The sequence below is a fragment of the Aulonocara sp. 'chitande type north' Nkhata Bay genome, linkage group LG6 (genome assembly GCF_057382095.1).
Source record: "Aulonocara sp. 'chitande type north' Nkhata Bay isolate Kocher_YH1m ecotype deep benthic linkage group LG6, A_spYH_male_GT1.1, whole genome shotgun sequence".
Taxonomy (NCBI): Eukaryota; Metazoa; Chordata; class Actinopteri; order Cichliformes; family Cichlidae; genus Aulonocara; species Aulonocara sp. 'chitande type north' Nkhata Bay.
The window spans coordinates 27,268,335-27,282,775 of NC_141349.1; the positions used below are offsets into that span (position 1 = coordinate 27,268,335).

At 40.3% G+C, this 14,441-nt stretch overlaps 1 protein-coding gene across 5 annotated transcripts in view; it reads right to left on the bottom strand.

Moving 5' to 3' along the window:
* Nucleotides 1-14,441, bottom strand: part of grin2bb (glutamate receptor, ionotropic, N-methyl D-aspartate 2B, genome duplicate b) — a 135,971-nt gene that overhangs the window by 18,551 nt on the left and 102,979 nt on the right. For all 5 annotated transcript variants that reach the window (XM_086296001.1, XM_086296000.1, XM_086295999.1 and 2 more), the window contains exons 10-14: nt 9,867-10,020; nt 6,135-6,260; nt 4,188-4,417; nt 2,695-2,855; nt 1,219-1,406 (exon numbers count right to left, since the gene is read on the bottom strand). In XM_086296001.1, the coding sequence (XP_086152127.1) occupies nt 1,219-1,406; nt 2,695-2,855; nt 4,188-4,417; nt 6,135-6,260; nt 9,867-10,020 (859 nt within the window). The remainder of the gene's footprint in view (nt 1-1,218; nt 1,407-2,694; nt 2,856-4,187; nt 4,418-6,134; nt 6,261-9,866; nt 10,021-14,441) is intronic.

Sequence of the window (14,441 nt, forward strand, 5' to 3'; positions counted from 1 at the left end):
TACCCACCAGACGATACCTACCTGGTAACCATACCCACCTGAGATGAACACACCCACCTGCTGTCCATACCTTGTGTTCACGAGGAGCAGTCGATCATAGTAAAGGAGGCTTAAAGTGAGAAGAGATGCTAAAACTGCTTATTTTAGACAGTGGATGATCTATGGGTGTTCAATATTACAAAGGTAAAAAGAAAACTTTGACTTAAGCAAAGTTACTATATTTTTATTTTGACTCAAAACAGAGTCAAAATCGAAATATAGAATTTTTAATGGCCGTATCAAACCCCCTTCGATATATTACTGCTGCAGACAAACATTCAAATCATGTCACTGATATATGTATAGGACCATCCTTACTGATGTGCTCCAGACCGAGCCTGAACAAATCAAATATATTTAAGGTGTTCGAGCTGAATTTGGTTTTTCCACCTAATCACTCTGCCGTTCCGTAGGCCCTGTTCCTGAAATCAATGTGGAGACATAAGACGATCACAACAATCGAACAACATCTACAGGGTTCAGCATTTCAAGACCACCTTTGTCCAGCTTTACTCCTAGCAATGTTCAGTTAAGGTCAATATTTAATTTCTTTGCCAAAGCGGGCTTTTGCAAAAACACCTCCCGAGCTACCAAATAACCAAACCATCCCCCGTTGAAACTTTCATTTCTACAGCCACAGCAGCTGCAGCCTTTCAGGCCTGCTGGTACCGCGCTGTTGATTAAGGCCTGCGATGAGCCAACCTGGCTCTGGAGGACTCATCCTGCAGCTCGACAGCCTCGCTGACTGCTGGGTTTCATCAGCAGGCTCTTGGGTTGTCACCATAGCGAGCACCGGCCACCTTCTGAGTCACTGCTCCTTCCATGACTCCAGTTTTACTACCCCGATGAGAGCATGACTTCACTTTGTTATTTTCAACCTGAATGATTATTGTACAAATTAAGGCTGCAGCAGAAGTTTCTTAAAAGTAATGGTCTATTTAATTTGCCTGTAATATCACTATCACAACATTACTTGCCCAAGCCCTCTCTGCAGTAGGCAATAGTCACTGCAGTTATGACACTAAAAACACATCATTATCTTTAAAAAACAAAATTTACATGACAATTATCTAATCTTTTAAGACTGTGATGACTTGCATAACTTGTATAATTGTTATATGAGATACGAGACACTAGAATATTTATTAATTTCCTGTATTGCATCATTTCACTCCTTACCATCTCCAAATAGCATCAGAATAGCCAGATCCACGGCCCGTTTCCACCCTGAGTCTTTCTGGATGGCGATGCCGTATCCGGTGGAGGCAAACACTTTCCCGCTCCCGATGGTGACCAGCTTACACCCCTCATCTCTGCCAGCCATGTAGTTTAGCACTGCAGCGTCATAGATGAAGGCATCCAATTTGCTGTGAAGGATGACAGAAGAAAAATGAGCTGGAAGTCAAAGCTGTGAAGCCACCTTCACCACAAATAGTGACAATGTTCAAATCACCGATTCATTATGTCAAATGGAGATTTTAAGACACTGAATCACAATCATCTGTGTCATTGAATGGTCTGAGAGGTTCCCTGTAAAGTACGGTGTGATTAGGCAGTAAAGAAAAAAGGCGGGTAAGTCATTTTTAATGATATGTTTGTCTCTGCACATTTTTGCATGTTGACCTGACCTGGTATCCACTGCACTGACTGCAAACTCCAAGCTATGCTTGTTTATGATTAATTGGTATTAATTCTCTTTTTTTCAGGTAACAGTTAATAAGAAATTGCAAAACACTGAGAAAATTTACAAGGAAATTGAGTTTCTCTCATATAAAGTGCTACAAGGCAAGACTGTGTGATCTTTTTAAGGCAGTAATAGCACAGAGGCAATTCAAGTAAAATACAAATAAAATATAAATTAGTACAGTAAACCAGGTAGGAGAAATTTAGGCCATTAACTCTTCTGTAATGAGGAAAGGAATCTATTTTAGGTTGTTCTCTTGTCATGGAAATTGTTTAGGTGTCATCATGTGATAGATAACACCTAAACACCGGTCATAGAGTTCAAATATAAACCTCGCTGTTTAAATGACCAATTCCATTCAGATGTGAAGAAGTAAAATATATCACTTTTGTTTCCAGTGTTGAGAACGAATCTTCAAGCCCAGTAACTAAACTGACCATGAGACCAAAGTGTTTCAGGGTCTGGGGTGGTGAACTGCCATGTTTCCTGTAAAACCTCTGCATTGTGTTCTATCCATATTAACCCTGGGTTAACAGATACAATGACATGACGGTCTTCAGATTGGTGACAAATCTCCACCAAGGGCCCCTCAGGGCTCCAGGACCTCTGTGCCCTTCATCACAGGTTCGTCCCTGTTCTGTTTTCTTCAGCCGTGGTGGGTGAAAGCGTTTGAAGACAGGGAGAGAGAAAGAGTGAAGAGGAAGTAAAGATGTTACCTAGCTTTCAGAGCAAACGCATGCTACGCTGCTATTCTGGGTGCCAGTGGCAGGCAGATACGCTGCCCACCCACATTACCCAGAATGCTCTCTTTTCCTCTGTCTCCCTCTCCTTTTTCCTTCATCATCTTTTCTGTGTATTGCATCAGTACAGGACCTTACGGCTCCATAACACAGTCTCTCTTCTCCCTCCTGAAATCTTTTCAACTCCCTCCTAGCGTCCCACATCAGGCCCGCTATCTCTCTGCTCCTCACCCAGTCTTCAGACTGTACAGGGCTTCGTCTACATTCTTCTGGTGGAAGCTCGTCATGTAGGCATGCATGTCCCGGTAGTTGTTGCGGATGTTGCGTTCTGTGCTCCCATTGGGCACCGTGCCGAACCGGAACGGCGGTGAGAATTCGTTAGGCTTCTGGAACTGCGGTGGGGGGTTTCGGGAAAAGAAAACACACAGAGAAAAGAGCAGTGAGCTGCATCAAATATCCTTTTAATGCACTGTTAAGCAGGACTTTAGCAAGCTTAAAATCAACTAACTGTTTAGAGATGTGAAGAATCCTTGGACATGTTTAGACAAATATGTATGACTCATCAGATCAAGTTCAGAATAAAGATCTGCAATTTATGTTACAAGCATAAAAATGCTGAAAAGATCAAAACAGCAGTTTTAGTTTCTTAGTTTTATTTCTTATTTAATTACTTGATGCAATCGTTAATTTTTTAATTTTTCTAGATTAAATGACAAATTCAAAATGCACATCAGTCTCATCCATCCATCCATACAGGGTTGTGTCCCCTTATGAGAAGCAATCTGTGCAATCGTTTTGCAATCAAGTGTGGAAAGATGTTGAGAGTGTAACACCCTCGACCTCTGGACAGAGGAAAAATAAAAATTTAAATGCAACCGCCAGGCAAGCATTTTTTTTATTTGTTGTAAGGAGGTTCTATCTATTTTTACTCTGTGACTGAGCTATTACATTAAACTACCAGTTACAATAAGCTAACGGCCCCATTCTGAAAAACCACATGTTGCACCTGCATCAAAACTAGCTACAGTAGCAAGTTAGCAGAGAGATCAAATAAGTTCAAAGCACTGAATCGAAACACTCATCCATAATATTTTGGGGGTTTTGGTCTCATCTTCCTCCCCTCACCCCCCACCGGTCACAGCAGATGGCTGTTCCTCCCTGAGCCTGGTTTTGTCGAAGGTTTCTTGCAGTTAAAAGTGAGTTTTTCCTTCCCACTGTGTGCTTGCTCAAAGCAGGCTGCTGTCTGCAGCAATACAGGCTCCTTAACTTACAAAATAAAGCACCTTTAGGTGGCTGTTGTTGTGATTTGCTGCTATATAAATAAAACTGAATTGAATGGTAAATGGTAAATGGCCTGCATTTGTATAGCGCTTTTCTAGTCCTAAGGACCCCAAAGCGCTTTACACTACATTCAGTCATTCACCCATTCACACACACATTCACAACTGGTGATGGCAAGCTACATTGTAGCCACAGTTGCCCTGGGGCGCACTGACAGAGGCGAGGCTGCCGGACACAGGCGCCACCGGGCCTTCTGACCACCACCAGTAGGCAAACATGGGGCTAGTATCTTGAATATTCATTCTAAATAGAAAAAGTAAATTAATAAAAAAATAATAAAACAGACACTAGTTTCACTCCAAATTAAGTAGCCCACTCTCACATGTGTTCACACCCATCTGCTCCTTCACCCCACAAACTATCACATTGCCTTAAATTCACACCTTTTTGTCTGACAGGCCTGACACCTGGTCAACGTACTCCTCCTGGATCATGAAGGCAGCCAGGTTGGCAGTGTAGGATGCCAGGAAGATGACAGCAAAGAAGGCCCACACTGACACCATGATCTTACTGGTGGTGCCTTTGGGATTCTGCACAGGGACAGAGTTGTTGAAAACCAGACCCCAAAGCAGCCAGATGGCCTTACCGATGGTGAAGGAGGGGCCGCCGGGCTCTGGGAGACAGAATGACAGGAGAGGAGGGGGAGGAGGAGGAGGATGCAAAGCAAAATGGGAGAAGCCATCAGACTGCTGAACACGTCATAGACACCTCAGCTTCACTACTGGAACTTCAACATTATGCACTCCACACTGTATATAAATGCCACTTGTTTTGCACATATTCAACTCTGTATATTTTATATATTTTATTATTATTATTTTTTTTTATTTTTTATTTTTTTTACTATTTAATTTGTAAAAATGTGTGTATACACACACACACACACACACACACACACGTAGGAAAATATTTAGTATACACATCCAGAAATGCATACACTATTATATATTGTACATATATTTATTAGTTTCAGGTTGGCCATTCTTGTATTTTGCTCGTTTGTGTTGTTGTGTTTGCACATCTCTGTTGCTTGTGGGGCTCGCACACAAGAATTTCACTCGCATGTGCTGTGCCAGTGTGCCTGCACATGTGATGTGACAATAAAAGTGATTTGATTTGATTTGAAAAAGGGATCAGTTTCACAGATCACAGGTATTACCTTGCTTTATCTGCATTTACTCATTGAAGGACTCATTTGATGGATGGGAGGAACACGGCATAGATTTAGCCCCATCCTTTAGTTTGTCAGTGATCGCAGGATGTGCTCTACAGTCAACATCTGTTCTTCCAGACATGGCAATGACAACCCACTGTTACACACTACTAACTCTGCTCCACCTACCTCTACGGGAGTATGACAAGGTGGCAGGAAGGATACACTACCTACCACAGAAATGAGGAGAGGGACGAAGGGAGGTGGGGGGGAGATGGGCGCACAGCAGGCTGCAATTACATATGCTACAGCTGCAGCAGCAGTACAGGACAACAGCCTTACACAACCCAGCGATTAAGTGACACAACCCATAAGACATTCAGAAAACAGCACTGTAGGAAACATTACTCCAAACTATTTTATTCCCTTCGGTCCTTGAAAGAAAAAAAAGGCTGTAAGCAGCAATATAACACTTCTCTGATTTTATCTTGAGAGGTTGCTATTGTGGCAACCTAATACAATCCTCAGAGTCAAACAGAGCGAGCATATAAAAGCTAGAGGGAAAAAAAGGAAACCCAGAATGAATCTGAGCCATTGATTTTGATAGGCAAGTTGATATGAATGGAGTGCTGAGACTGCATTTGATTCAACAGGGTAGTGTTGTTTGATACTGTCAGACATCATTAGACCTGACATACATTTTCAGTGTAAGGTACCAGATCTTGTTAACTGTATTCAGCAGTTTTACAACCGTAGATGTGGCGGTGTAATGCTGCTGTACTATTTGAGAACAGAAACGATTTTGTAATGCAGGAACAGAGGAGTCTTTGTTTTTGCGCAGCGATGCTAAGAATACTTAAGATCAGCTATCTGGTTCTTGCCAATGATCCTTTTCATTAGTGAAAGAGCTTAAGTGACTATAGATGCAGATAAGCACTCAAGACATCAAGTAGGAAGTCCCAGAGCTCCAGTTGAACTCATTCAGACGGGATTGTCAAAGTAATTTAGCACCTGGAGGGCTCAGTTTGAATGCTGCATTCAAGTTAACAAAGCCTGCTGGCTAAGACTGCATTAGAGCACATCAGATTGCCTAAAAATGTACCTCATTGTTACCTTTTAGCAGCAGGAATCGAGTGGGTCTGGGTTTGTGTGTTAATGGACGTGTGTGTCCTCTCACCTCGTCCGTCTGCCAGACAGCGATTGTAACCCACCGGGCTAAAGTACTCAAACACAAACACAGCCACTGCCGACACGATCAGCAGCATCACAAACATCATCACCCAGACGTCGGCACTGAAGGGCTCTGAAAGAGAGAGGGAAACAGGGAGGGAGGTTGTGAGAAGACAGAGAAAGGAAGTTCATTAAAGCAAATGAAAGCAAATTATAATATAACCCCCCACCCCCTCCTCCCCACCACCACCCCTCGGGTATCAACATGCCTATTTGTATTCAGACGCTATGTGCTTTGTGCTTGTCACATTTATGGATTTTGTCTGAGTTTCTGTGAACACTAACAAGCACCTCTGAAGAGAAACACTGAGAAGGAGGCACGTTTTCCAATTGCTTTGTAGTTTGTATCGTATATTATGGTCTGTGACAAACACCACAGTGTTGTAGCTGACAAAACAATCCCCACCAAAGGTTCACCAGACAGCTCTTCCTGAGCAGTTCACAGTCAGTTAAATTTGTCCAATTTTCAGCTCTATAGTATTTTGCAGTTTCATTTTTCTAAGCACTTTCATGAGGTCCAACTCTTTTCCTTTCATTCTTTACATTACATCACTTTTTAAACAATAACAAATCAGCATATTTATAGTACTGTTTAAAGTCTTAACAACCCCTCATTTCATTATGTTTTGCTTAGAAAATGGGACATTTTCTTTATTGAAATGTGTGTAAACATATATGGAAATACAACATGTAAGTATATAAGGAAAAAAGAGTTTGTACAATTGTAATGAGCTTGAGAGTCGATGTTTGGTACGTCAACTCTCTTAGGCAGCATTTTTGTCATTTCTTTCTATAGGAATAGTTCTTTAAGTGTTTTGGGATCATTGTGATGCTGAAAACGTAATTATTACTTAATTAATTTGCCCATCAGACACTTACCAGATGGTGTTACACGGTGGATCAAACTTTGATGGATGTTTATAATTCTAATGAATTTTGACAAGATCCCCAACAACACTTTGCCGAAACGCATCCCCAAACCATGACAGGGCCACTCCATCAGACCTATTGTCACTGATTTTCAGTCCAGTTCTTGTGTGTCCTTTGCTTAATAATGGATTTTGTCCTCCACTTGTGCAGTTTCCTCAAATATTTTTTGAAGTTTTTAAGTAATAGCTCTTTGGGAATCACCTTGTTGGTGCAAAAATATTTAATACCTGTTTTTTTGTAGATTCAACTTAAGAAATGAAAGAAGAAAGAAACGTGTTTTTGTAACAGGCTTATTATATTTTTACTGCTAGCGCTTTAAATATTATAAATAGCTAAACTAATAAAGGACAGAGGACCTTTTACTTTGACGGAAACATGCACTGGAAACACACTGCATTTGTCAAATCATGAAAAATTAGCTGACAAAACAAGATGATTGTAGTTTCTGCCTACTCCTTTTTCACTTTAAAACATCCCAATGAGCTTTAGAACAACAGAAAGAGTGTCCTGATAAATGTGTGAAAAACGCCTGCCCCCGTGTGCAACATGAAATGAGATTCTCTGGCACAAAGGAAAAAGGACAGAACTTTAAGTTCCTTCTTCAATTATTAAGAAAGAAAATTCCTAAAAATGTTGAACATCTGCTATTCCATTAAACTTTCAGAATAACCTCTCCGTGGACCTTGTTGTGAGATTTTTTTGTCAGCTGCTGTTTTCAAGGCCATAAATTTATCATTTCTCTGTAAACCTGCATTGAATGCCAACAATAAAAATGATTCTTGAAACTTTTTTCAATACTCATCACTGCAGCCATACCTTTTTCAAGTGATTTTGACTGATATCTTGCTCCCTGTTGCTTTTTATGTCTCTGTGTTGTTAAAGTTGTTAGTTTTATTGCTGCCAGAACAGGTTGTTCACCAGAGGTGTGGACTCGAGTCACATGACTTGGACTCGAGTCAGACTCGAGTCATTAATTTTATGACTTTAGACTTGACTTGAAAAAATGTTCTAAGACTTGTGACTTGACTTGGACTTTTACACCAATGACTTGGGACTTGAATTGGACTTGAACCGGTTTACTTGAAAAGACTTGATATTTTACCCCAAATATAAAATTTAACATGCATATTATATAGAGATTGAAAATGTGACGTCATTCACGGGTAGAACCGCAAAGGATTCTGGGAACTCGTGGCAAGCGGTACTAGCGCACGCAGGCTTTCAATTGAAATCAGTCACACAGCGATAAAAAGAGACACAAAAATGTCAAGAAGCTGTTGTATTATTAACTGCAATAGCCGGTCGCATGACAGCCACGGGAAGCCGACGGGTAAAGAGATCGGTTGTTATCGGATTACGTCATTGAGGAGAAATTGTTCGAGCCATGTTTCCAAAGTAACAAAGACGCGACGGATGGTCTGGATTGCAGCCATTCAAAGATCAAATATAACGTCCCAGAACACTCCAGCTCACAGGTTAGTCTGCTCCAAGCATTTACACGAAGGTCAGTGTCTTTTAGTACTTAATACGTCATTTTTCTTAACATAATTGGTGATATAGGTTACAAGCAAGTCTGGCGCTGAACAGAAATTGTGGCGCTATGCTCCTTTGTTTATTGTGCATAAATAGTGAATTGTCCTGACACAATATTGCGTTTCGCTTCTGTTATTATGGTACATTGACAAAAACTATACTTTTATTCACAGGATAAAACAGGTTTTTTGTATCACTAATTGCCCAGTACGATTACAGCATACAATATTATTGTCACTGCTACATTTCTGTGATGCTACCAGAAATTATTTCCACTACTAATTAATTACCGTTGAGCTCAAAGGTCCTATTAATAAACGGTTAACGAATGTGTATTTATGACGACGATTTGTGAGACTGGTAAACTTATGATACGTACGATGGTCTTTCGTTCTACACGGTGCATTTCAAGGTCCTGTACCCATCCGTCGGTAAACTGTACCTGGGCTTGTTGCAGTGACCGGAAGTTACTAAACTTCATGAGTGTATGCACTCACTCCAAGAACCGTATAATTATAAATATGCATATAAATATGCTAAGATGAGATAGCTGACTTCATCTAACTAGCAAATGTTTTCCAGGCTACGTTGGTGATGCAGTTTTTTTTTAATGTGTATGATATTTTTGTCATGCGATTTTAAAGCTGGTCCTACAACCGCATCCAAGAATAACATGCAGCTTATCTCAGAACTGTCGGTGAAAATTATTCTTGGAGCTAGGTTTAATTGAGCTGCATTTTAAAGAGGTGCAATTTCACAATTTGTGTATATTTTCTAAGTTCACTATTTTGTCATGTGTTGAGAAAAACACAGATTAAAAAATTACATGGTCTAATATTTACATTTAGCATAACTGCAACATTATTTTTTCGTTTTTTTTTTTTAAAGACTCGAAAGGACTTGAAATTCAAAGTTTCAGACTTGTGACTTGACTCGGACTTTTACACCAGTGACTTGAGACTCGACTCTGACTTGCCTGACATTACTTGAGACTTGACTTGAGACTTGAGGATAAAGACTTGAGACTTACTTGAGACTTGCAAAACAATGACTTGGTCCCACCTCTGTTGTTCACCATAAACAAGCAATGTACTCACCTAGTGTCATCTCTGTCTGTGATTCTGCATTTATTATGCGATACGAGCGTGTGTGCGCATCTGATTGTTCTTGATTGTGCTGTACATCTGCCAGGACCATCAGGTGTGTTTTTACTTACCTAGAAAGGCCGACGGGGAGACGGTCCCATTGCTACGGGAGACCATGACACTGATGCCCGTCTCAATGAAGGGCACAGAGAAGTCGATGACCTCTGACCTCTCCTCGTTGATGGTGAGTGAACCCACCGCCATGTGGGCGTTCTTATCCACTACCTGAGGAACAAACAGGCAGACACGGACAGGAGGGGAACATAGAAGCTCAGTGCTGAATATTCCCAGGTCTTTAAGGGGGATGGTAAATCAGTGCTATCATTTTTAAACTATCCACCATGTTTGCTAAGAGACCAACAGGCTTTTCCCAAAGATTGAAATCAGGAGGAAAAGGAGATCATTTCCACACTGGGTCAGAGCTGAACTCCCCACCAGCCCAGCCTCCCTCTAAGTGTGTACAGGTATATTTAGTCCAAAGTTTCTGGAGCCTCAGGCCATGAATAAAAAAGGAGGACAAAAGACTGTTAAAAAGGGATGTATGTACGCCAGAGTGAACAGGAATCCTGCATGCTGCTTGTTCCCTCTGTTTGTCACACTTCTTCATAGTGGCCCGCTCTCTTCTTGCTCTCTCGTTCTGTTCTGTTTTCTGCATCTGTTGTCCTATTTCCCCCATTCAAATTAAATCATTAGCTGCTTGCTTAAGCATTTAAGGATGTGTACTAATGAATTTGTGCATGGGTGCATTGCACATTTGAATAGCACTGCCTCTATGCCAACGTACAACAGCAGCAAATATACACCACAATCTATGGTAACTGGTCTGGAGATTTACTTAGTTTACACTACACTGCACATCTTCACTAATTAATGTTCCCATCGTAATAATGAAATAATTCGCTCGATGTCATGATAAGTTAGGTCTGACATCGCGTTCATTTGTGAAGGCTGCATTGTGGTGGATGTGCAATGTGCAGGAGAGAAATGGGTCTTTCCTTGAGGCTGCTTTCTCCCTCTCTGCCTCTCTTGCCCAATCACTCCGCCTTTCTCTACATGCATTTTTCTTTCCCCATCTCTGATTAGGACCATCATAGCGTCCTCTTGAGTTTTTGTGGAGTTGATCACAGCCTCCCCCACCCCTCTCCCCACCCAAGGCCAAGCTATAGGGAACAAGTGCTGAAGCAGTGAGAAACCAACAGAGAGATGACGCAGTGTGCGAAAACCAAGCTGAAAGGGTTTGTTTTGTTTTTTTCCTCTTTTTAACGTCAAAAATTCCAAAACTTCTAAATTAACATGGAAAAAGTTTATTATCTATGATTAACTCAAAGATGTCAAACTGTTGCAGTTCTTTGCGTACTGTGGTTTAGTAACATTACAAATAGGCGATGATCAAACTTCTGGTTTATAAGAAATCACTGATCACAATCCAAACAGAGTTAGCACCATATGCTAACACTGTTCAAAAATCACCAGCATTTGCTGGACCAGGATTTCGGGCAAAGTAATGTCTCTCTTATTTATAGGTTATACATCAAAGGCCGTTCAAAGAACTACATTTTTGACATGGCCTCGATACTTGCAGACAGTTAAAATAATAAAACTGGAAATTTTGGAAAGTCTGGTCATTGTTCACTGAATCATTGCTTGTTTTTTTGTGTGTGCAGACAGGATTTTCTGTCTGCGTCATATACAGTTAGAGCGAAATAAAACTCACTATAAAAATAACCAATAATTAAACTAAAGCATAACACTTACTGACTGTAGCAGTATCTGTATTTGATTTCATACTTTAGGCACTTGATTGCTTAATTGATTTTAAAATGCTTAAAATCTGAAAGTCTGTGTACTCTAATGATATTTTCAAACAAATCATTAAAAATCTGGGGAGAATTAGAAAATAATGAAAATATGTTGAATAAATAAACATAAAGCATACTAAATACATTCAAATTGGGTCCACAGTCCCAAAGGCAGACTCGCAGACCAAAGACAGCCTGGGAGAAAACTTTGAAATTAACACGCTGCTATACATAACATACATAAATCTATGACCCAACCACAAAAGGAGCAATAAACAATATAGATAACATCACGATAATGGCAGCATTATGAAACCGATGGAGGTAAAATGTTCAGAGCAGGTTTTCTGTAGCCGAGCTCTGGCAGTTATTTCCTGATGTGTCCTCCAGCTGTTATCATGACCACACCAGGAATGACACAGTGTGGAAAGAAATAGCAGAGAAATTGCAGCAGTTTTATCATGATGCAGTCTAAATGCATTAAATTTGATGTCTCACTCAACGGTAAGGTTCAATCCATGTCACACAGCTTAGCTTTCATTAAACCTATCACATAATTGCTATAATCTCATACCCTGTACGTGTAATGTGCCAGTGTAATGCAGCCATCATTAATACACCTGTCGTTTTCCTACTGTGACAAGTCAAACATCTGTCAAGAAAAATGTCTGTTAATTAACAGACGTTAAGTGCTCGCCTTCCACTTAATTCTGTTACTCTTTTTGGATATCAGCTCTCACCAAATGTTACAACACTGGCTAATAAGTGACTAATAAATATTTATAAAATGAAAAGAATTACGGTCACCTGGCTGCCTTTTTAGGGCCTTCTAGCAAAGAGATGTTTCTGTAGAAGAGCTGTTTCAAAAATTATTTCACTATCTACAACAAAATGAACTGAACAAAACACTCACATATAAAATGTGCTGGTCTTACTGTTTCTTAGCGATCTTTGGGTTTCTGCTTTAGTGACACTGTACAGGTGTGAGTCATAGTTCATGTGATTTTGAGTCCTTATTCTACCTTTATGTTTAGTCTAGTGATGAGTTTCAGGTTTGCAATCCAATGTTTTGGTTTAGATTTGTGATTTTTATAAGTTGTAGCTCCTTCACTGTTTTCTGTGCCTGTTCCATGCTTAGTTATGCTTGTGTGTTTCTTTTATTTCCTGTTTTGCCTTTAAGGTCAGTTTTCCTTCATATATATATATTACTTTTGTTATCTGATGATCCTGATTGCTCACACTTGTCTCTCATTCTTCTTTTGTTTCTTGTTCCCAATCAGCTCAGGGTGTATAACTAGTCTTGACTTTTTGTTTGAGTGTATAACTACTCCTGTCTGCTTCTTTCGTCTCGTGATATTTTTCGTCTTTGTTCTTTTTCTGATTGCTGTGTGTTTCTGTGATCTCAATACTCTTTTAGATTCCTGTTATGTTGACTTTTATGGGGGTTTTTTGTTTTGGTTTGTCTTTTCGTTTTGTTTGGTTTTTCTTTGGGGGGGGGGGGGGGGGTGTTATAAGCAGTCAATGAATGGCTTGCATGTTGTTCTTGAAGCATCCACTTCAAGTCCTCTTTTATACACTCCACCCATGAAAGGAAAAAGTAATAGACTCATGAAAAGCAATGCAACCTCAGCTTATGATGTCTTGCTCTAGTTGCAATAACGTATCTCAGTGAGCTAACTAAGGATCCAGTAACACAGGCCGAGATACCAGTCAGTGACTCTGGCAATCACAGGTTGTAAAGAAAAATGTTTATTTCCTGATCATTTGTCAAATTGTCGTTCCAGCCCTGTATTCCAGCCCTAAACCTAACCTTCTCCCTAGCCCTAACCATAACCTTATTCCTAACCTTAACCACCACTTTGATGACGTTAAATAGTGTGTCCGCAAGCGATTTTAAGGAGAAGAGCAAACATGTGTAGATTGAGTCCAAACGGTTCTCACAGGTCCTCAGTTTTCCGATGTCGTCATGTAGGAAGGTGTTGGGTGCCTGAAAACGTAATATGTTGACGATTTGTCACCTAGCGTAAAATGTTACGCTTTGGGATGAGAACGTGTTGTTCCAGAAAACCCAGCATCTTCTTTGTAAACTAGAAGATGAAGCAATTTTCTAGCGACCGCAGGAGGTTTTGGTGCAGCACACCTCTTCACCTGGTCTTAGTTAGCAACTTCCACTTTTTGCCCTAGCGACCTGAGGTTTCCAGGGAGTTGTTAGCCTGTGCGACTGAGGACTGACAGACAACAACCGGCATGCAAGTTTGCCATGAAATAACACAAACTTACACAGAGATATACATTGAAAAAAATCATCAAGTATTAAGAGTCTGTGCACGTGGAATGGACATCACGTGGCTCTCAGATCACAACCATTTCATAATCAAAATAGTTGTCAATCAAATCTCTTACTAAGATGAAGAAAGATGTGCATTTGCTTTCTTAATCGCAATAACACAATCAAACAATCGGCCGCTATTGTGCAAGGAAGCAATGTCTGCATCAGAATCTGTCTATTTATGGTGCACCTTTTTCTGTCATACCTCATTCATGTTGACTAAATGAATGAATGAATGAATGCAAATAATACAATAGATGGTAGGCACCACCATCAGCAACACACTGCTACCAATGATGAGCTATACAAATATAAAGCACTGCAGTTATACTGTAAGTCCAATCGTTATGATGGAAATCAGAGAAAGAAATTAAAAATACTTAGATTTTGAGTATAAACTATCATTGTGTCTCTCTAATGGTTCAATAATGGTTGTATGGCGACGTCTCCAGTGCTTTTCTCCAGCATTCGGCCAGCTATGAAATCCACAGTGAGCTGATTTGCCAGCAGATCTGAAT